Source organism: Mustela nivalis (assembly GCF_964662115.1).
Source record: "Mustela nivalis genome assembly, chromosome: 6".
NCBI classification, from domain to species: domain Eukaryota; kingdom Metazoa; phylum Chordata; class Mammalia; order Carnivora; family Mustelidae; genus Mustela; species Mustela nivalis.
The window spans coordinates 62,478,515-62,501,249 of NC_139025.1; the positions used below are offsets into that span (position 1 = coordinate 62,478,515).

The 22,735-nt window shown below is 39.6% G+C and overlaps 1 protein-coding gene across 2 annotated transcripts in view; it reads left to right on the plus strand.

Moving 5' to 3' along the window:
• EAPP (E2F associated phosphoprotein) overlaps positions 1-22,238 on the plus strand; it is a 30,177-nt gene extending 7,939 nt beyond the window's left edge. Inside the window, exons 3-7 of one of the 2 annotated variants that reach the window (XM_082737840.1) lie at positions 4,479-4,660; positions 5,681-5,776; positions 8,148-8,265; positions 13,323-13,436; positions 21,616-22,238. In XM_082737840.1, the coding sequence (XP_082593966.1) occupies positions 4,479-4,660; positions 5,681-5,776; positions 8,148-8,265; positions 13,323-13,436; positions 21,616-21,892 (787 nt within the window). In that variant the 3' untranslated portion in view covers positions 21,893-22,238. Of the gene's footprint in view, positions 1-4,478; positions 4,661-5,680; positions 5,777-8,147; positions 8,266-13,322; positions 13,437-14,493; positions 14,698-21,615 lie in introns of those variants that run through there. The other variant, XM_082737841.1, reaches the window with a different exon arrangement.
• The last annotated feature ends 497 nt before the right edge of the window (positions 22,239-22,735 follow it).

Below are 22,735 nucleotides of genomic sequence, written 5' to 3' on the forward strand. Positions count from 1 at the left end.
AGAGAGTCCGATGTGGGGCTCAATCCCAGGACCCTGGGATCATGACCTGAGCCAGAGGCAGAGGCTTTAACCCACTGAGCCACCCAGGTGCCCCTATTTTATTTTATTTTATTTTATTTTTTAAAGATGGCAGCAGAGTCTGTCCATAAACTCTAAAACATTCTGTCCCAACTAAGCTTTCTGTGAAACTGTCCATCCTCGGCATGGGAGATTGGACTGCTGTGAAGAGTTTCTTGTGGGGAGTGAGGATGAATTCCAAGATTTCCTGCAAGTTTCAGGTAGTGGGTCTGGTCTGTGAAAGGAGATTATCAATTAGTAGGCCTCAGTTAGTTTCATGGAAATTTCACTGAAATAAGTTTTACTGAAATAAGCAGTATTTCCTGGACTTGAGTTACTCAGCCATTACCATCTCCATATTCACCTGTATTACAACTTATTTAATATTTTTCTTTAAGATTTTTGTAGCTAAATTTCTTTTCTTTTCTTTTTTTTTTTTTTTTGGGAGGGGTGGGGGTGAAGTTACTTTAAAGAAGCTCTGTAATCCTGTGACAGTTGCCTCTGGTAAGGTAACTGTAAGAATAAATATTATGAAATGGAACAGTATTATTAGACAGTATTGCCTGCTCAAGGCTCTGAGTCTGGTGCTTGTTGTCTTAAAAAGGGGGAGATTGGAGAGATTCGGGAGGTGTCTGTCAGGATTTGATTTTATCCTACCAATAAGCTAGTATTTTATAGACTTACTGTTTCATGGAACCTGGCAGGAAATAAGAAGCTCCTGGGTTGGAGACTACACAGAGCAGGCAGAATGAGCATTGCGATCAAGTTGGTTGCTCTTACTTCCCAACTCCTACAGTGGTTGCACGGAGAGGCCGAGGTGGATGCTACATATTCAGTGGGTTGCATCATGGCTGAGGACCACTTGAGCTTGGGAATTCCACTTCTTTTACAGCAGTCAGTAAATAAGCCTGCTCTTTCTCCTGGAGAGAGACCTCACCTTATCCTTCAAGGCTGCACACTGTAAAACACAACCCTGAGAATTGGCCTAGGTGAAGAGTGGTGAGAACTTTGCATTTCTTGACACCCTCAGCAAGAATGTACCTGGTGCATACAGTGTTGCCTCAGCTAGCTGTGCTGACACTTCTCCTGAAATAGTCACAAGGGTTAGAGAAAATTTGTAATAAAAGTAACTCTCTTGTCTTCTGATTAATCTTTCTTTAAAAAATTAAACTTCATTTTGAGGTAGGTTCAGAGGTAGTTATAAGAAATAGTATATGGAAAAAACATCAGTGAATTGTATACTTAAGATTTTAAAAAATTAGTTAATTAATTTATTTGAGAGACAGAGAGAGAGCATGAGAGGGGAGAGGGTCAGAGGGAGAAGCAGAAGCAGACTCCCTGCTAGGCAGGGAACCTGATGGTGGGAATCCATCCCAGGAGTCCAGGATAATGACGGGAGCCAAAGGCAGTTGCTTAACCAACTGAGCCACCCACGTGCCCTTAATTGTTTGTTTATTTAAGATTTTATTTATTTAGTTATTTAATTTATTTACTTGACAGAGATCACAGGCAGGCAGAGAGAGGTGGGGGGAGGCAGGCTTCCCGCCAAGCGGAGAGCCGGATGCGGGGCTTGATCCCAGGACCCTGAGATCACGACCTGAGCCGAAGGCAGAGACTTAACCCACTGAGCCACTTAGGCGCCCCAATTGTATATTTAAATGTAAGAATTTATGATAGCAAATTAATGCCACAAGAAAAGTTAAACAAAAAATAATACAGAGGGATTCTGTGTCTCCTCTAACCACTTTCCCTCAATGTTAACATTAGTATAATATTACAACTTGTGAAATATGACCATTAATATGGTCAAACAAAATGTAGAACATTTCCATTACCACAAGGATCCCTCATTGCCAACTTCCTGCTCCACCGTGCCCTACTTAAATGCTGGTAACCACAAATCTATTATCCACTTCTATAATTTTGTTCTTTTTAAGAATATTATATAAATGGAATCATGCAGTATGTAATTTTTTGGAATTGGCTTTTTTTATTCAGTGTAAATCTCTGGAGATTCATTCACATTGTTGTAGGTATCAGTAAATCATTCCTTTTTTATTGCTGACAATTATTTCACCTTTTTTTTTAACCATTCCCTTATTGAAGGATGTCTAGTTTCTTGGTCTGACTCTTGTGAATAGAGCATCTATACATTCATGTATAGGTTTTTGTGTGAATGTAAGTTTGCATTTCTCTGGGATAAATGCCAAGGAATGTGATTGCCGGGTTGTGTGGTAGTTGCATGTTTGGTTTTAGAAGAAACTGTCATGCTATTTTCTTTTCTTTTCTTTTTTTTTTAAGATTTTATTTATTTATTTGACAGACACCGTGAGAGAGGGAACACAAGCAGGGAATGCAGGAGAGGGAGAAGCAGGCTTCCCGCTGAGCAGGGAATGGATGTGGACTTGATCCCAGGACCCTGGGATCATTACGGAGCTGAAGGCAGAATCTTAACCACTGAACCACGCAGCTGCCCCTGTCAAGCTATTTTCCATAGTATTTGTATCATTTTAGAGTCCTTTCACAATGACTTCAAAGTTGTTTAGCAGCCTGTCTGTCCTGGTACTCCTTAAGATAATACATTGCACACTTTGGAAACACTGGAATATAGGATACATCAGAGTTTCTCAGCCTCAGTAGCATTGACATCTTGGATCACGTAAGTTTCTGTTGTGTTGTGGGAGGCTGTTCTGTGCATTGTAGGATGTTTAGCAGTATCCCTGACCTCTACCCACTGGATGCCGGTAGTCCCTCCTCCCACCTCTTAGTTGTCACAGTCAAAAATGTCTAGCTATGCCATATAGTCCCTGGAGGGCAAGATGCCCCCTAGTTGGAGACCAGTGGTGTAATTCAAGGGTGAGGGGTTAAGACTGGAAAGATAAATTTTTTTTAAAAGATTTTATTTATTTATTTGGCGGGGAAAGAGACTGCAAGAGAGGGAACGCAAGCAGGGGAAGCAGGAGAGGGAGAAGCAGGCTTCCCGCTAAGCAGGGATCCCAGTGCGGGTGGAAGGATAAGGTGAAACAAAATGGGGAAGGCTCTTCTGAGTGCTGTAGTTGAAGATCTGGCCATAGATGATTTCTTTCAGAATTGGGTAGTGATGTGATGACAGTTTTTTAGGACTAACATTTTGGCAGCAGGATTAAGGATAGAATGAAATAAAAGAATTTGGAGGCGTGGTGATCCTGAGGATATGGGGGAACAGACAGAGTTAAGAGGACCCACATGAGTATAGTGGTAAAGGAGAAAGGGAGTATATGGTTCAGGATGAGGAGTGTTAGATGGGGAATTCTCTTATGAGTAGAGTCTGGCTAAGGCCTCTATCATTAGCAGAATTGAATGGTGCAAGTTGCATTTTTTCAGATTTACATTCTGCTGGAGGCTTAAAGGCATTGTCCTAGAAGAAGAACATAGAGAAACGAAAACCAGGGGTAGTCTGTAACTATTCATCAGACCACAAATAATTGAACATTATTTATGAACTATTGATTGTATTAGAAATATGTTAGGTGTTTCATTCATTTTGATAACATTTCATTTTCTGGTATCTGGTTTTTTTCTGTCATATTGCTATTAATGGGAAACCCAGGGGCAAAAGGCCAAGTAAATTGGCAGTAATTGCTAAGGAGAATTTGTAATATAATTTAACCTTCTTTTTATAGTTCTCTTTAGCTTTTAAAATTGTAACATCTAATTTCTATCTGTTAACATTTTGTTTGGGTATATTAGCTGTATATTGACTACATGTATTAAGTTTTAAGTACAAATAAGTTTTATTTAAGTATGTCAGAAAACTCCTAGTTTTATGAAGTAAACTTTTCATTGCTGATAGAGTTATGAATTGGTGCATGGTGCAATACTTTTGGAAAACAGTGTGATAATTCAAGAAGTTAGAAAGATGTTTTTATGTCTAGTTCTGGACATTTATCCTAAGGAAATCAACAGAAACAAAATTACATATGCCCTACTGAGCTAATCATTGTAGTGTAAAGCAAAGAGAAATAAACATACAGCATCTATAAGAGGAAATGTTATGCAGACATTGGAAATATATTTGGAAATATGTGAAATGGTTGATCTTTTTTTTAAGATTTTATTTATTTGAGAGAGGGCGTGCAGGCACACATGAGGGGGGAGGAGCAAAAGGGGAGGGAGAAGTCGACTTCCGGCTGAGCAGGGAGCCTGCCAACCCTGAGATCACCCTGAGATCGTGACCTGAGCGGAAGGCAGATGCTTGACTGACTGAGCCACCCAAGCCCCCTGAGAAATGGTTGATCTTTAAATGAAAATAGCTGTATGTAATATAATACATAAATGCAACCTTGTAAAAACTTAAAATTGTTGGGCAGTGAGATGGTGGAAGTTTTAGGTCATTTTAATTCTTTAGTATTCACATGTCTTATGATTTAAATGCAAACTAGTTCTGAAGATGAAGTGGATGTGCTTTTACATGGAACTCCTGACCAAAAACGAAAACTCATCAGAGAATGTCTTACTGGAGAAAGTGAATCATCTAGTGAAGATGAATTTGAAAAAGAAATGGAAGCCGAATTAAATTCTACCATAAAAACAATGGAGGACAAGTTATCCTCTCTGGAAACAGGTAAACTTTTAGTTAAATTTTCATATAGATAATTTTCTAAGCTCTGCAAGGGCAGGAACCTTATTTATGCTCTGTTGTGTCACACTGGCACTTTGAGTAGGTGCTCAATAAATATTTATTGAGTGAATGAATAAATATGTTTGGCAAGTTGAGCATAGTTTTCATTGATGACTAGTGAAGAATTTTCCTATTGTCAAAATGACACTGTTTAGTTTTGTTTACTTGTGTGAGTTTCTTTTGTAATTTTTACCCTAGGATAAAAAAGACACAAGCTTATAGAGGTGTTTTTAGGGTTATATAGCACTGATACGGCAGAGTGAATGATAGGTCACCACAAATTCCTGTCTCGTTTTAGTAAGTAATGAAACATACTTCATTTTGATGCTTTGTTTTTATGTAAAGTGTACCTGCCCCAAAACTGATTTGTGCATCAGCTTTGGTTTGCATGTATTAACTGTTAGGAACTGAAAGCATATGTAATAGTAATAACAATAAGAGCAAAAGCAGATGTTAATTAAGAGGAGGAATTAGGGACACAGGCTTGTGAATATAGTCTGAGTCGAGGTGCTGGGCACAACTGGGAGAGGAAAGTGTGTCCTTGAATCATGCCCCCTGCCTCTCTTTAGGGCTCTTATCCTCTTTCCCCTAAAGTCGTGTAGGAGATGTTTATTTTCTGTTCTTAACAGTGTACCACATGGCTGAGAGGTAGAGATATGTATGGTGGCAACCTGGAAATAGGCTATTTTGTAATTCAGTAAAATCTAATTCAAGATTTGTGAGAAGGGGGAGAGAAAAATTTTCTCATGATTTGGAACACTTCATTACACTGTAACAATTACAGTTCTCTGTAATTGCATAGGGCATAGAAATTCCGTAAGTCATTGATATGAAAGTATTTTTTCATCCAAATGAGATTGGGAATGAGTTGATAATTACTTTGAGGTGATGGAAGAGTAAGTTGCGTTTTTTTTCTTGTCAGTTGTATATGGTTTAGTCTCTAAACTGCTCTTATGTAAATAGGGTCTTCCTCGGGAACTGGAAAAGTTGGAACAGCTCTGACAAAGTACTATGATGATATATATTTTGATTCTGATTCTGAGGATGAAGACAAAACAGGTAAGTAGCATGTTTACCAGATTTAGAGGTTATATTTTATAGAAAAAAAAGCTTAACAATTACTGTATATTAGATTTTGCCTCCCGAGTTTTTTTTTTTTTTTTAATTTTTATTTATTTATTTTTTTTTTAAAGATTTTTTTTTTAATTTATTTATTTGACAGACAGAGATCACAAGTAGGCAGAGAGGCAGGCAGAGAGAGAGAGGAGGAGGAAGCAGGCTTTCCGCAGAGCAGACAGCCCGATGCGGGGCTCGATCCCAGGACCCTGGGATCATGACCTGAGCCGAAAGCAGAGGCTTTAACCCACTGAGCCACCCAGGCGCCCCCTCCCGAGTTTTATCTTTTAGAAATTCTAGGCTGTTGGGGCACCTGGGTGGCTCAGTGGGTTAAACCTCTGCCTTCGGCTCATGTCATGATCTCAGGGTCCTGGGATCGATCCCCACATCGGGCTCTCTGCTCAGCGGGAAGCCTGCTTCCCCTTCTCTCTCTACCTGCCTCTCTGCCTACTTGTGATCTCTCTGTAAAATAAATAAATAAAATCTTAAAAAAAAATTCTAGGCTGTTGATGTGAAAACAAAAGCAGGAATTGATAAATAAGAACGGATGCGAATGCACATATGAGGACATGGGACCGGCAGGGGTGCTGCTTGGGCACTGCATGGGCATATTGGGGAGAAAGGAGAGTGTGTGTCCCAGCTCAGTCCTAACATCTTCAGGGCTCTTGGCCCCCTTCTTAAGGTTCCTTAGTACAGCAACATTTGCTTTCATACCTGCAAATAATTAATAATATTATTTTTACAGAAAATATAGAAATTTATAATACTTTATATTTTGCAGAAATTTTTCTAACTCATTGCTTTTTTATCGGCTTCTCTGTTCTCTGGAATTGATTTTGTATAAAATCAGAGCAAAGGTAAACATAATAAGAGTTAAAACTGATTTAATTATATCAGTAATTATGCTGAAATGCACAAGTAACACATTTATATGGTAAACAATTAGATGCTCAACTGACTGCCGTTCAGGCACTCCAAGAAACAATTTTATATTTTTATATATTATTTTTTTTTTTTTTTTTTTTTTTTAAAGATTTTATTTATTTATTTGACAGACAGAGATCACAAGTAGGCAGAGAGGCAGGCAGAGAGAGAGAGGAGGAAGCAGGCTCCCTGCCGAGCAGAGAGCCTGATGCGGGGCTCGATCCCAGGACCCTGGGATCATGACCTGAGCCGAAGGCAGAGGCTTTAACCTACTGAGCCACCCAGGCGCCCCTATTTTTATATATTATTACCTAAATGTTAACCTATTTAAGGAAATTTTAAGAGTCTAGTGCATGTAGATAACCATAGTGGGTTTTCACTTTTTTTAAAAAAGATTTTCTTTATTTATTTTGAGAGAGAGAGACTGTGTGCACACATGCCTGCTTACGTGAGTCAGGGGAGGGGCAGGGGGAGAGGGAAAAATCTCAAGCAGCCTCACCCTGAGCATGGAGCCTGACACGGGGCTTGATCTCATGACCCTGAGATCGTGATGCAAGCTGAAATCAAGAGTTGGATGCTTCATTGACTGAGCCACCCAGGTGCCCCTGATTTTTTTTTTTAAGATTTTACTTCTTTATTTGTCAGAGAGTGAGTGAGAGAGTGCATGCATAAGCAGGGGGAAGGCAGGCAGAGGGAGAAGCAGGCTCCTCACTGAGCAAGGAGCCCCATGTGGGACTCTGTCCTGGGACCCTGGGATCATGACTTGAGCTGAAGGCAGACCCTTGACTGACTGAGCTACCCATGTACCCTGAAATACTTTTATTCTGATTTCAGTAGTATTTTATATATGGGAACTTGTTGAGAATTTATAACATCAGGAAGTTTTTTTTTTTTTTTTTTTTTAAAGATTTTATTTATTTGACAGAGAGAAACCACAAGTAGATGGAGAGCCAGGCAGAGAGAGAGAGAGAGGGAAGCAGGCTCCCTGCTGAGCAGAGAGCCCGATGCGGGACTCGATCCCAGGACCCTGAGATCATGACCTGAGCCGAAGGCAGCGGCTTAACCCACTGAGCCACCCAGGCGCCCTAACATCAGGAAGTTTTTGATCTTGGTTTATGTTGGTCTTTCTGAGACTGAATTCTTATTATTTGAGTACAGTTCTTGAGATAACAGTATATTTTTAGTGAAGAAACAATTTTTTCCTCTGTCATTTTCATTTTAATGCCTTATTAATTGGACAAGAAATTTATTTGGAGAAATAGTTAAAAAAATTTTGGGGGGGAAAATACACATAGAAAAAAAATGTAGCTGAAGATTCTATGTTCTGTATTATAGAAGTGTGTGCTTTAGACCTGATACCTAGCCATATCCGTAACATTTTAAAAATTAGCACAGGTGACCAAGAAGAAGAAGAAAAAGCGACACAGGATTCCAACAAATGATGAGTTACTATATGATCCTGAAAAAGATAACAGAGATCAGGCCTGGGTTGATGCACAGAGAAGAGGGTAAGAACTTAACTTTAATATTTAGAATCTTTAGAGAAAAATGATTAAGAGATGTTTTTTACTACATTCACATTTTTAAAAAAAGATTTTATTTAGGGGCACCTGGGTGGCTCAGTGGTTAAAGCCTCTGCCTTCGGCTTGGATCATGATCCCAGAGTCCTGGGATTGAGCCTGAGTCGGGATCTCTGCTCAGCAGGGAGCCTACTTCCTCCTCTCTCTCTGCCTGCCTCTCTGCCTCCTTGTGGTCTCTGTCTTTCAAGTAGATGGATGGAATCTTTTAAAAAAAAAAAAAGGATTTTGTTTATTTATTTGTCAGAGAGAAAGGGAGAGCACAAGCAGGGGGAGTGGCAGGCAGAGGGAGAAGTAGGCTCCCGCTGAGCAGGGTGCCTGATGTGGGACTCAGTCCCAGGGCCCTGGGATCATGAACTGAGCCAAAGGCAGACATTTAACCGGCTGAGCCACCTGGGCATCTCTGTGTTCACATTTTGAATTTATGTGTATTGTGTTCATACAGACATACATTAAAAAAAGAATTTTGGAAGAAAACTGTTGAATTATTTATTTTGAAAATTACCAGCAGATTTCACTCTGATAACTTACTTGTTTTTTAAAATTTTCTGAAAGATTTATTTATTTATTTGACAGAGAGAGCGAGAGAGAGAATAAGTTTGGTGTATTTATTTGACAGAAGAGAGAGCACAAGCAGGGGGAGCAGCAGAGGGAGAGGGACAGGCAAGGCTCCAGGCTGAGCAGGGAGCCTGATGTGGGGCTCGATTCCAGGATCCTGGGATTATGACCTGAGCTGAGGGTAGATGCTTAACTGACTGAGCCACCCAGGTGCCCTGGGGAGAGAGTCTTAAACAGACTCTGCTCTGAGAATGGAGTCTGACTGGGGCCCAATCTCGTTGAGCTGAAACCAAATGTCAGATGCCTAACTGGCTGTGCCATTCAGGCACCTGTCAGGTAATTTATTTTTAAAAAACTGTTGTTGAATTCAAACTGCTATAGTCAGTCTCTCCATTGAAGAAATAATGCTGACTTTTTTCAAATAGACATAATTTCAGATTATTTGGAGAGTAAACATTTATGTGGATAAAGAGTGGATGTTACATTTTACACCTGACTTGTTCTTTTTAATTATTTACAGATTCGATTTTTAAAAGATTTTATTTATTAGAGTGACCATGAGCTGGGGGGGCAGGGAGTGGCAGAGGGAGAGAGAGAAGCAGATTCTCCACTGTGTGGGGAGCTTGACATGGGACTCCATCCTAGATCCTGGGATCATGACCTGAGCTGAAGGCAGATGCTTAATGACTGAGCCACTCAGGTGCCCCACAAGTTAGATTTTTTTTAAATTGAGGAGACATTCACATAATATAAAATTAATCATTTAATTTATTTAAAGATTTTTTTTTTTTTTTTTTTTTGACAGACAGAGATCACAAGTAGGTAGAGAGGCAGACAGAGAGAGAGAGAGGAGGAAGCAGGCTTCCCGCAGAGCAGAGAGCCCGATGTGGGGCTCGATCCCAGAACCCTGGGATCATGACCTGAGCTGAAGGTAGAGGCTTGAACCCACTGAGCTACCCAGGCGCCTCCATTTAATTTATTTAAAATTCATCGTTTTAAAGTGAACAATCAAGTGGCATTTAGTATATTCACAGTGTTAGGCAACTCCTACCTCTATTTTTCAAACCATTTTCATCATCCCAAGAGGAAATGGCCATACTTGTTTTTCAGTTCGAGTTTATGAAGGCTAATTTGTCATACAACTAAAAGCTAGGCAGTATACTGCTGTTACCCAGTGCTTCCCTCACCTGGCTGTGCTTCAGAATCGCCTGGGAAGAATTAAATGCAAACCCTGGAGTCCCATTCTAGGAAGCTTTGATTTAGCTAAGGTAATAGGGGCCGGGATGGTAAACTCTTGAAAACTGAACAACAAAAGATAAATCAAGTATTTATTTTTTTTTAAAGATTTTATTTATTTATTTGACAGAGAGAGATCACAAGTAGGCAGAGAGACAGGCAGAGAGAGAGGAGGAAGCAGGCTTCCTGCTGAGCAGAGAGCCCGATGCGGGACTCGATCCCAGGACTCTGAGATCATGACCTGAGCCGAAGGCAGCGGCTTAACCCACTGAGCCACCCAGGCGCCCCAAATCAAGTATTTTTTAAAAAAAGATTTTATTTATTTATTTGACAGAGAGATCACAAGTAGGCAGAGAGGAGGCAGAGAGAGAAGGGAAAATAGGCTTCCTGCCAAGCAGCGTCCGACATGGGGCTTGATCCCGGGACCCTGAGATCATGACATGAGCCGAAGGCAGAGGCTTAACCCACTGAGCCACCCAGGCTACCCATAAATAAAGTATATTTAAGTCCAGAGAGAGTTTGATATTGTTGGGTGTTTGTACCTTACCTTTTAGCCTCCAGTCTCCCACTTTGTTCTTTGTTATTTTTCCTTCTTTCCTTCTCAAAGTTTTACCCAAGTACCACTTCCTCCAACTACCCTTTGTATTTATTAAATAAATGTGTTTTGATTACCCCCTGTGCAAAATGAACATTTTGAATGCCATGATTGATACTGAGATAGTTAAGGAGATTACAGTGTAGCTCTTGATTCTGTTCAGTGAGGTAAGATGGAATGTATTTTCATCATTCTATAATCTTTAATCAACTGAGCCATCCAGGCATCTGTCATCGTTTTATAATCTTTAAAAAAATTTTTTTTAAAGTAAACTCTGTCGCCAACATGGGGCTTGAACTCAAGACCCCAAGATTGAGAGTCAAATAGTCTACCATCTGAGTCAACCAGGCTCACCTTTTGTTATATATATATCTTGAGAAGAATTAACATTTTATTGGTTTATTCACATTCCCGCATCAAGCGGTAGTTGGAATGATTGCAACTTAAGATTACAGAAACCAACTTAAAATAATCAGTTGACTACGTTTTCAGTGTCATGGAGGCAGTCTTATTTATTCACTGCCACATCCCAGACATCTTACACTTTGTGTTAAATGGACACTCAATTAAGTATATGTTGAATGAATATGTTACTTTCTTAGGTTTGGGTTTTGAAATCTGCTAAGCATTGGAGGGATATAACAACAGTTATAAATAAGTACCACATATTTTCAGTATTTTTCCCTAGAGACATTTGAAGAGTTTGGGAAGTAATGTCAAATAATTTATCTTTTGTTGTTTGGTTTTTGGGCGTTTACCATAACTCCCTTTTCAGAAACATATGCTTTTATACTTTAGTACCTTCATAAGTAGATTCGTATTATACTTTTTCAGTCAGCAAATGTTCACTGAACAGTGACTATGTACCAGACACTGTTCTAGATTCTTGAAATACAACAAAGAACAAAATGGACAAAAATCTTAAAGTACTTAGAGCTTACATGCTTGCTTTTAAAATGTAGCTTTGCTAGGTTTTTCAAATTAATAGACTTTATTTATTTAGATTTTTTTTTTTTAATTTATTTGAGAGAGAAAACGCAGATGAGGGAGGGACAGAGTGAGAGAATCTCAAGTGGCTCCCTGCTGAGTGTGGAGCCTGATGCTGTGTCAGTCCCACCACTAGTCACAAGTCGAAACCGGAAGTTGGACTCTCAACTGACACAGCCACTCAAGAGACTTTATTTTTTAGAACAGTTTTAGATTTACAGAAAAATTGAGCCAATAATACAGAGTTCCTGTATATCCTCCCACAATAACACACACATACACACACAAGAGTTTCACCTATTACTGACATGTTAGATTAATATGTACATTTGTCACGATTAAGGAACCAGTATTTATATATCACTATAAACCAAGGTCCATACTTTATTCAGAATTTCTTCGTTACCTGCTATGTAATTTTTATTGCAAGAGCCAATCCAGGATACCAGGTACTTACAGTTGTCATGTCTCTTTAGGCTCTTCTTGCTGTTGACGGTTTCTCTGACTTTCCTTGGTTTTGATGACCTTAACAGTTTTTAGGAGTAGTGGTCAGGTATATTGTAGGAGGCCACTCTATTGGAATGTGTGATGTTTTTCATAGATTAGACTGGGATTATGGGTTTTGGTGAGGAAGACCACAGAGACAAAGTGCCATTTTCATCACATTGTAATGAAGGGCACATATTGTCAACATGATTTATGATTGTTAATGTTGATCTTGGTTACCTTGGTGAGGAACTGTTTGTCAGGTTTCCTCCTGTAAAGTTAACTCTCCACCCCTCCTTTGCATACTGTACTTTGGGAAGGAAGTCACTATGTGTAGCCCAGACTTGAGGAGTGGGGAGTTATGCTCCACTTCCTTGAGGGGAGAATATCTTCATAAATTATTCTTTCATACGGGAGATTTGTCTGTTCTTCATCCTGCCCTTTGTTCGTTTGTTCATTCATTCGTTCATTCATTCATTCATATCAGTGTAGACTCAGGTATTTATTTATACTTTGGGTTATAATCCAATATTGCTTTATTTTGTTCTAATTGTTTCAGCTTTGGCCATTGGGAACTCTTTCAGCTGACTTTTGTGACCCCTTGACATACCTGCTTCATTGTTTTTGAGCACTTCCTTACTTTCTGGCAGTACAGGAAGCTCCAGGTTCATCTCGTATGCCTATTCCTAGAATCAGCCATTTTTCTCAGGAGTACTAGTTTCTTTTATTGGAGAGTGGCATTAGACATCAAGATCTTGAGGGCACCTGGCTATCTCATTTGGTAGAGCATGTGACTTTTTTTTTAAGAGGGGTAGAGAGAGAGACAGGTGGGGAAGGGCAGAAGCAGAGGGGGAGAGAGAATCTTAAGCAGGCTCTATGCCCAGAGTGGAGGCTGACATAGGGCTCAATCTCCCAACCCTGAGGTCATGACCTGAGCTGAAATCAGGAGTTCAACACTTGACCCACTGAGCTACCCAGGCACCCCAGAGCATGTGACTCTTAATCTTGGGGTTGTGAGTTGAAGCCCCATGTTGGGTGTGGAGCCCTTTAGAAAAAAAGAATCAGGATCTGGCTTTAATATATGTCTCTTTCACTACCCCCACCAACCTTTCTTTTTCTGTTGTAGCTACCATGGTTTTGGAATACAGAGGCCACATCATCAACAGCAGCCTGTTCCAAATAGTGATGCTGTCTTGAATTGCCCTGCCTGCATGACCACACTATGTCTTGATTGCCAAAGGTAACGAATAAAGGCTGACCACATGCACACACAAAACGAAAAAAAATTTGGTGGTCTTTGTTTAAATCAGGAATAGACTTTCGAGGTATATACTTAATAATTTTTTTTTTTTTTAAGATTTTATTTATTTGATAGCACAAGCAGGGGGAATGGGAGAGGGAGAGGGAGAAGTAGGCTGCCCTCTGAGCAGGGAGCCTGGTGCGGGACTCAGTTCCAGGACTCTGGGATCATGACCTGAACTGAAGGCAGACATTTAATTGACTGAGCCACCCAGGCACCCCTATACTTAGAAATTCTGATAAAGTTCTGTCCTCACATATCCTTGCTGCTACATGATTAATCTTTATACAAATAATTTTGGTTATATGTATTTCTGTTATAAGTAGTTTTTCTAATAAAGCACTTATCAGTGCTGACAAGGATTCAGTGAAACTGCATGTATGTTATAGAATGACATAATCTGTCAAAGACACTCTTTTCAAAAAAATTTGTGACGAAATACATATAACATTTATCATTTTAGCCATTAAAATTTTTACATTAAAGAGTACATCAGGGGTGCTTGGGTGGCTCAGTGGGTTAAAGCCTCTGCCTTTGGCTCAGGTCATGATCCCAGGGTGCTGGGATAGAGCCCCAAATCGGGCTCTCTGCTCAGCAGGGAGCCTGCTTCCTCCACTCTCTCTGCCTGCCTCTCTGCCTACTTGTGATCTCTGTCAAATAAATAAATAAAGTCTTTAAAAAAAAAAAAGTACATCATTTGGATATTCAATTTATTGTCAACTAGACCATTTAAAATTTTAGACTCTTTTCCTAGCTTTATTGAGATGTAATTGACATATAACATTGTTTATATGTTAGTTTCAAGTGTACAACATGATGATTTGGTATACACATGTATTGCAAAACAGTTACCACAATAAGGTAAGTTAACACATCTATCACCTCACATTTATACCTTTTTTGTGTGTGTGTTGAGAACTTTAAGATCTGCTTTCTTAGCAACTTTCAAGTATGTAGTTCAACATTGTTAACTACATGCTGTTTATTACATCCCCAGACCTTCCTCATTTTATAACTGGAAGTTTGTACCATTTGACTGTTTTCATTCATCCACCCTTCCCCCACCAACCACCAATCTGCTCTCTGTTTCTATGAGTTCATTTTGTTTGGATTCATATATAAGTGAGGTCAGTAATTTTTTGTCTCTGTCTGACTTACTTCATTTAGCATAATGCCCTTAAGCTCATCCATGTTTTCACAAATGGCAGGATTTCCTTCTTTTTTTTTTTTTCATATTCTATTATATTTATACATCATGTTTTCTTTATCCATTCACCTGTGTATGGACACTTAGTTTGTTTCCATGTTTGACTGTTATGAGTAAAGCTGCAGTAGATTTGGGGGGAGAAGACCACAAAGGTAAAGTGTTGTTTTCATTATATTATATCAAGGGCACAGACTGTCAACAACAAAAAAATCAACAGATTTATGACTGTTAATGTTGAACTTGATCACCTAGCTGAGGTGGGGATGGAGATATCTCTTTGAGATAGTGATTTCATTTCCTTCAGACACATACCCAGAAGTAGGATTGCTTGATCATATGGTAGTTCTATTCTTAATGTTTGTTTAAAGGTTTTATTTATTTGACAGAGAGCATAGGTAGGCAGACCAGCAGGCAGAGGGAGAGGGCGCTGAGCACGGAGCCTGATGTGGGGCTTGATCCCAGGACCCTGGGATCATGACCTGAGCCGAAGGCAGCCACTTAACTGACTGAGCCATCCAGGTGCCCCACTATTCTTAGTATTTTGAGGAGGCACCATACTGTTTTCCAGAGTGACTATACCAATTCATATTCCCACCAGTAATGCAAAAGGGTTCACTTTTGTTTTCTCTTGTCTTTTCGATAATAGCCATTCTAACAGTTGTGAGGTGATACCTCACTGTAGTTTTTTTTTTTTTTTTTTTTTTTTTTAAAGATTTTATTTATTTATTTGACGGAAAGAGATCACAAGCAGGCAGAGAGGCAGGCAGAGAGAGAGGAGGAAGCAGGCTCCCCGCTGAGCAGAGAGCCCGATGCGGGCCTCGATCCCAGGACCCTGAGATCATGACCTGAGCCGAAGGCAGCGGCTTAACCCACTGAGCCACCCAGGCGCCCCCTCACTGTAGTTTTTGATTTACATTTTTACATGATGATTAATGATGATGAACACCTTTTCATGTACCTGTTGGCCGTTTGTGTATCGTTTTTTGGAAAAAATGTCTGTTTTGGTTGTCAATTTTTGCTTTACTCTACTTTTTTTTTTTTTTAAAGATTTTATTTATTTATTTGACAGACAGAGATCACAAGTAGGCAGAGAGGCAGGCAGAGAGAGTGGAGGAAGCAGGCTCCCCACTGAGCAGAGAACCTGATGCGGGCCTCAATCCCAGCACCCTGGGATCATGACCTGAACCGAAGGCAGAGGCTTTAACCCACTGAGCCACCCAGGCGCCCGCTTTACTTTACTTTTTGTTGAGTTGTATGAGTTTCTTGGATTAACCCTTTGTCAGATACATAATTTACAAATATTTTATCCCATTCCATAGGTTGCCTTTTCCTTTTGCTGATGATTTCTTTGCTATGCAGAAGCTTTTGAGCTTGATGTAGTCCCACTTGTTTATTTTTGCTTTTGTTGCTGTGCTTATCCAAAAAGTCATTGTCAAGACCCATATTGAGCTTTTCCCCTGTGTTTTCTTTGAGTAGTTCTGTAATTTCAGGTCTCACATTTATGTTTTTAATTCATTTCAAGTTAGTTTTAGTGAGTGGAGTAAGTCAGGGGTCCGGTTTCATTCTTTCGCATGTGAATATCTAATTTTCCCCAAATCACTAACTGAAGAGATTATCTTTCTGGCATTGCATATTTTTGGCTCCCTTGTCAAGTATTAGTTAACCATGTATGCATGAGTTCATTTTGGGGCTCTCTGTTCTGCTCCATTGGTGTGTGAGTCTGTTTTTATGCCCAAACTGTACTGTTTGATTACTATAGCTTTGTAGTACAGTTTGAAATTAGAAATTGTGATGCCTCCAACTTTGTTGTTATTTCTCAAGGTTGCTGTGGCTGTTTGGGGTCTTTTGTGATCCCATACGGCTTTGAGGGTTTTTTCTATTTCTGTGAAAAGTGCCATTGAAATTTTGATTAGATTGCATTGACTAAGATGGCTTTGGGTAGTGTGGACATTTTAATAATGGTAATTCTTGGGGCGCCTGGGTGGCTGAGTGGGTTAAGCCTCTGCCTTCAGCTCAAGTCATGATCTCAGGGTCCTGGGACTGAGCCCCGCATTGGGCTCTCTGCTCAGTGGGGAGCCTGCTTCTCCCTCTCTCTGCCTGCTGTTCTACCTACTTGTGATCTCTCTCTCTCTCTGTCAAATAAATAGATAAAGTCTTAAAAAAAATTATGGTAGTTCTCTGATTCATGCACATGGGATTTCTTTCCATTTACTTGTGTTTTCTTCAGTTTCTTTCATGAATGTTTTACAGTATATAAATCTCTCACCTCCTTGGTTAAGTTTATTTCCAAGTATTTTATTATTTTGGATGGCATCATGAATGGCATTATTTTCTTAATTTCTTTTTCAGATAGTTTACTGTTAATGTACAGAAACACAGTAGGTTTTTGTATATTGGTTTTGTATTTTGAAACTTGCCTGAATTTCATGTTTATTTTTTATTTTGTTATTTATTATTATTTTTAAGATATTATTTATTTGCGAGAGAGAGTGAGAGAGCACAAGAGGGACTGTGGCAGAGGGAGAAGGAGAAGCAGGCTTCCCATTGAGTAGGGAGCCCCTTTTAGGGCCCGTTCCCAGGACCCTTGCATCATGACCCAAGCCGAAGGCAGACGTCCAACCAGCTGAGCCACCAGGGCACTCCTTACATTTATTTTAACATTTTTTTTGGTGGTGTCTGTGATATTTTATGTTTAAAAGATTATGTTATCTGCAAACAGACAGTTGTACCTCTTTCTTTCCTATTTGGATACCTTTGATTTCATTTTCTTGCCTGATTTTGCCCTGGCTAAACTTAAAGGACAATGTTGAATAGGTGAGAGTGGTGAGAGGGGTACTCTTTGTTCCCTGTTTTAACCATTTAATTAATTAATTTATTTATTTTAAAGATTTTTTATTTATTTATTTGCCAGAGACAGAGGGAGAGTGAGCGAGAGAGCACAGGCAGACAAAGAGGCAGGCAGAGGCAGAGGGAGAAGCAGGCTCCCTTGCCGAGCAAGGAGCCCGATGTGGGACTCGATCCCAGGACCCCGGGATCATGACCTGAGCCGAAGGCAGCTGCTTAACCAACTGAGCCACCCAGGTGTCCCTGTTTTAACCATTTTAAATGACCGATTCAGTGACATTAACTACTATCACAGTATTGTGCAGCTATTGTCCATTTCCAGAACTTCTTTTTTTGTCATTCCAGACAGAAACTTTGTACCCATTAGACAAAATTTCCCCATTCTCCACCTCTACCCACCCCAGCCTGTGGTAACTTCTATTCTGTTTTTCTTTCTGGATCATTCATTGCTCATATATAGAAATGAACAGATTTTTGTGTGTTGATTTTGTACTCTGCCACTTTGCTGAATTAGTTTATCAGCTCTAGTAGTTTTCTGTGCAGTCTTCAGTTTCCTACATATAATGTCATGTCATTGGGATGCCTGGGTGGCTCCCTTAGTTAAGCATCTGACTCTTGATTTCAGCCCAGGTCATGATCTCAGGGTGTGGGCTTGAGCCCTGCATTGGGCTGTGGTGGGCATTGAGCCTCCTTGGGATTTTCTCTCTCCCTCTACTCCTCTTGTCTTTTCTCTCTCTCCCTCCCTTCTGTCTCTCTCCCTTCCTGTCTGTCTCTCTCAAAAAAAAAAAAAAAATGTGTGTGTGTGTGTGTGTGTGTGTGTGTGTGTGTGTGTGTATATATATATATATGAAATGTATATATTATATATATATATAACCAAAACTAAGTGGTACTGTGGGTGGTGGATTTGTTCTAGGTACTAATGAATAGCCAGATACGGTTCACCTTATTATAAGCTAGCTTGAGGTTTTTGATCATCTGTAGCAATTAAATTTTGTGCTTTCCAAATGAACTCTTGTGCTTTTTGTGTATAAGTTGACAACCCAGAGTATACTTATGGAATGTAGAAAAAGTAAAATGTTATTATTTAGAGTTGCTAAATAATATTACATATTATTACAGAGTTGCTGTACTCAAAAGAAGTTGTTCCATAATGTAACAGATAGAAATCAGCCTTGGTAAAAACTGTGTTCCATGTTAATACAGGATTCTAGTCCAGTGGAGTATAAATGAAATTTTTATAATCTTACTTGGAGAAGTACCAGCTTGCATAATCTAAATTCTTTGTGGGTGGTGTTAGTGGTGGAGATCAACATTTGGAACTAATGAAAGTATACTTGAGTTTGCTGTGTTTAGCCAGATAGATATTTCTGTTGCATGAGGTTTAAGGGGAGAAAAATCCAACTTATTAGGTGGGGAAAGAGGTAGGAGAATATTGAGTATATGAGGAGAACAAATGAAGCATTATCTATTCTGTAGACTGCTGGAGAAAAGCCAGGAGTGGACATTGTAAAGTTGGAAGCTCTTTAAGCTTTCATAAAACTGTAGCTTTTACTAAAATGGTGACAAGAATAGTACCACTTTTTAAAATTTAATTTTTTTAAGGATTTTGTTTATTTATTTGACAGAGATCGCAAGTAGGCAGAGAAGCAGGCAGAGGGGGAGGGGGAATCAGGGCCCCCACTGAGCAGAGAGCCTGATGCAGGACTCCATCCCAGGATGCTGAGATCATGACCTGAGCTGAAGGCAGAGGCTTAACCCATTGAGCCACCCAGGCACCCCTTTAATTTTAATTAATTAATTAATTAATTGACAGAGATCACAAGTAGGCAGAAAGGCAGGCAGAGAGAGAGGAAGGGAAGCAGGCTTCCCGGTGAGTAGAGAGCCTGATTTGGGTGTCGATCCCAGGACCCTGGGATCATGACCCGAGTCGAAGGCAGAGGTTTTAACCCACTGAGCCACCCAGGCACTCCGGATATATTCATTCTTTAAACTATTCTCTATTAATAAGTTTTTTCCTGTTCTTAAAATAGCTCTTAACATTATTTTATTTTATTTTTTTAAAGATTTTCAGAGAGAGAGAGCATGAGTAGGCAGAGTGGCAGGCTGAGGGAGAGGGAGAAGCAGGCTCTCCACTGAGCAGGGAGCCCAGTGCAGGGCTTGATCCCTGGACCCTGGGATCATGACCTGAGTCGAAGGTAGCTGCTTAACCGAATGAGCTACTCAGGCACCCCATTTAACATTTCTTTAAATTTCCCATTTTGTTCTCATGTTTTTATTTTGGTTATATTTCAGTAAGTTTTTTTTGTTTTTAAATTTTAACTACATTCAGCAGGGATCCTTGCTTCTCTCCCCAATTCCCTCCCCTCCGCAGCCTACCTCTTTGCCTACTTGTGGTCTCCGTCTGTCGAAAAAATAGATCTTTAAAAAAATTTTAACTACATGGAGAGATGAGAATATCCAGTGGGGAAAAAAGATAGTCTCTTCAATAAACGATGCTGGGAAAATTGGGCCACTTTGTAGCACCGTACACAAAAATAAATTAAGGACCTAAATGTGAAGCCTGAACCATAAAACTCCTAGAAAAAAAACAATAAGAAGGAATTTCTTTGCTATCAGCCATTTCCCCAGTAAGGCAAGGAAAAAAACAGCAACATTTTTTCAGATATGTCTTCTCAAGGGAAAAAAAAGCAAGAATAAACTGATGAGACTACACCAAAATAAAAATCTTTTGCACAGTGAAGGAAACCATAAACAAAATGAAAAAACAGCTCATGGAATGGGAGAAGATATTTGCAGGTGATCTATTTGTTACAGGATTAATATCCAAAATATGTAAAGAACTGATAGAACTCAACACTGAAAACCCAAATAATCTGATTAAAATGGGCAGAGTACTGAATAGATGTTTTTCCGAAGTAGACTTATAATGTCCAACAGATAACATGAAAAGATGATCATTAATCATCAGGGAAATGCACTTAAAGCCACAGTGAGATACCATCTTACACTTGTCATGATGGCTAGAATTAAAAAGTGTTGGTCAGGATGTGGAGAAAAGGAAACCCTCGTGTACTGGTGGTGGGAAGGTAAATCGCTGCAGTCATGGTAGAAAACAGCATGGAAATTCCTTAAAAAAAAAAAAAATTAAAAATAGAAATAACCAGTGAGGGGTGCCTGGGTGGCTCAGTGGGTTAAGCCACTGCCTTCGGCTCAGGTCATGATCTCAGGGTCCTGGGATCGAGTCCCGCATCGGGCTCTCTGCTCAGCAGGGAGCCTGCTTCCTCCTCTCTCTCTGCCTGCCTCTCTGCCTACTTGTGATCTCTCTCTGTTAAATAAATAAATAAAATCTTAAAAAAAAAAAAAAAGAAATAACCAGTGATGCAGTCATTCCAGTACGGAGTATTTATCCAGAAAGTGAAAACTGAAATTCGAAAAGATATATGCACCCTTGTGTGTATTGTAGTATTTACAATAGCCAAGATATGAAAACAACCTAAGTGTGCTTTGATCGATGAATAGACTGTGATATATGCACACAGTGGAATATTACTCAACCATAAAAAGGATGAGGGTCTTGCCTTTTGTGACAACATGGATAGACCTAAAGGGTATTATGCTAAGCTCAATTAAGTCAGAGAAAGACAAATATTATATTATTTCACTTATACGTAGAATCTAAAAAGCAAAACAGATGAATAAACGATGAAAAGGAGAAGCAGGCCCATAATTACAGAGAACAAACTGATGGTTGCCAGAAAGGGAGCACAGTGGGGGATGGCCAGCACGAGTCAAGGGGAATGGGGGAGATAAAGGCTTCCAGGTGTGGAGTGAATAAGTCATGGGGATAAAATACAGTGATACTGTAATAGCATTGTTGACAGATGGTAGCTGCACTGCTCTGTTGAGTATAGTAGTGTGCAAACTTCTTGAATCACTGTGTTGTACACCTGAAACCAATGTAACACTGTGTCAACTATACTTCAGTAAAATTTTTTAAAAAATCTAAATGGATAACCTATTAAAATAGAACATAAATCCAAATTCTTCATTTCATTTTCCTCTTAGGCACGAATCCTACAAAACTCAGTATAGAGCAATGTTTGTGATGAATTGTTCTGTCAACAAAGAGGAGGTTCTAAGATACAAAATCCCAGAGAACAGGAAGAAAAGGCGAGGCCCTAAGAAGATGAGGTCCAGCCATGAGGATGCTGCAGAGCCAGCAGAGGCACAAGCAGAAGAACTCTACCACCCAGTCATGTGCACCGAATGTTCCACTGAAGTTGCAGTCTATGACAAGGATGAAGTCTTTCATTTTTTCAATGTTTTAGCAAGTCATTCTTAAATAGCTAAGTTGTCATTTAATTGCCCAATACCGTATGTAAGGCAAATACGGACAGTTCTTTTCCTTCTGAGCGGTTATTTGAGGACACATTGTTGATCTTTTTGAAAGAGAATGATTGTCAGCCTTCATCTTTCCACCCCCTTAAAATTTTTTTTCCCCAGCTCTGATGGGACTCATTATTCATTCCCTTTTTGAGGGGCATTTGGAAACTATGGGGCTTTTTATATATTAAAGCTCTTTAGAATTAAAATGTTCTGGAGTTATAAGTAATCTTTCTGTCAGTTTTATTTTTATTTTTTATTTTGGTTGTACTTGTGGTGTGATTAAACTAGAAACTATTTCCTGGCTTCTGTCTATATTGTTTTTGCTAAGAAGTATCTTTATTTACTTTCTTTTTTTTTTTTTTTTAAATATTTTTATTTATTTATTTGACAGAGAGAGATCACAAGTAGGCAGAGAGGCAGGCAGAGAGAGAGGAAGGGAAGCAGGCTCCCTGCTGAGCAGAGAGCCCGACGCGGGACTCCATCCCAGGACCCTGGGATCATGACCCGAGCCGAAGGCAGAGGCTTAACCCACTGAGCCACCCAGGTGCCCCTATTTACTTTCTGCCTTATAGTATGGAGTGACAGTATTTAGTAACTGTTACAGTTACATGGAGTTAATATTGCCAGGTATTTTGAGTAATTAATATAGGTCTTTCCCTAAAAGGATTGTGTAGTAACGGTATTCTAAATGTAGTGAATTAACACAGTAAATAGAAATTTCTGGTGAGGAAAAGCAACCTCACCCTCCACCCTTAGACTTAAAAATCCTTTTGCTGCCTCTTGCACCCCCATTTGTTCT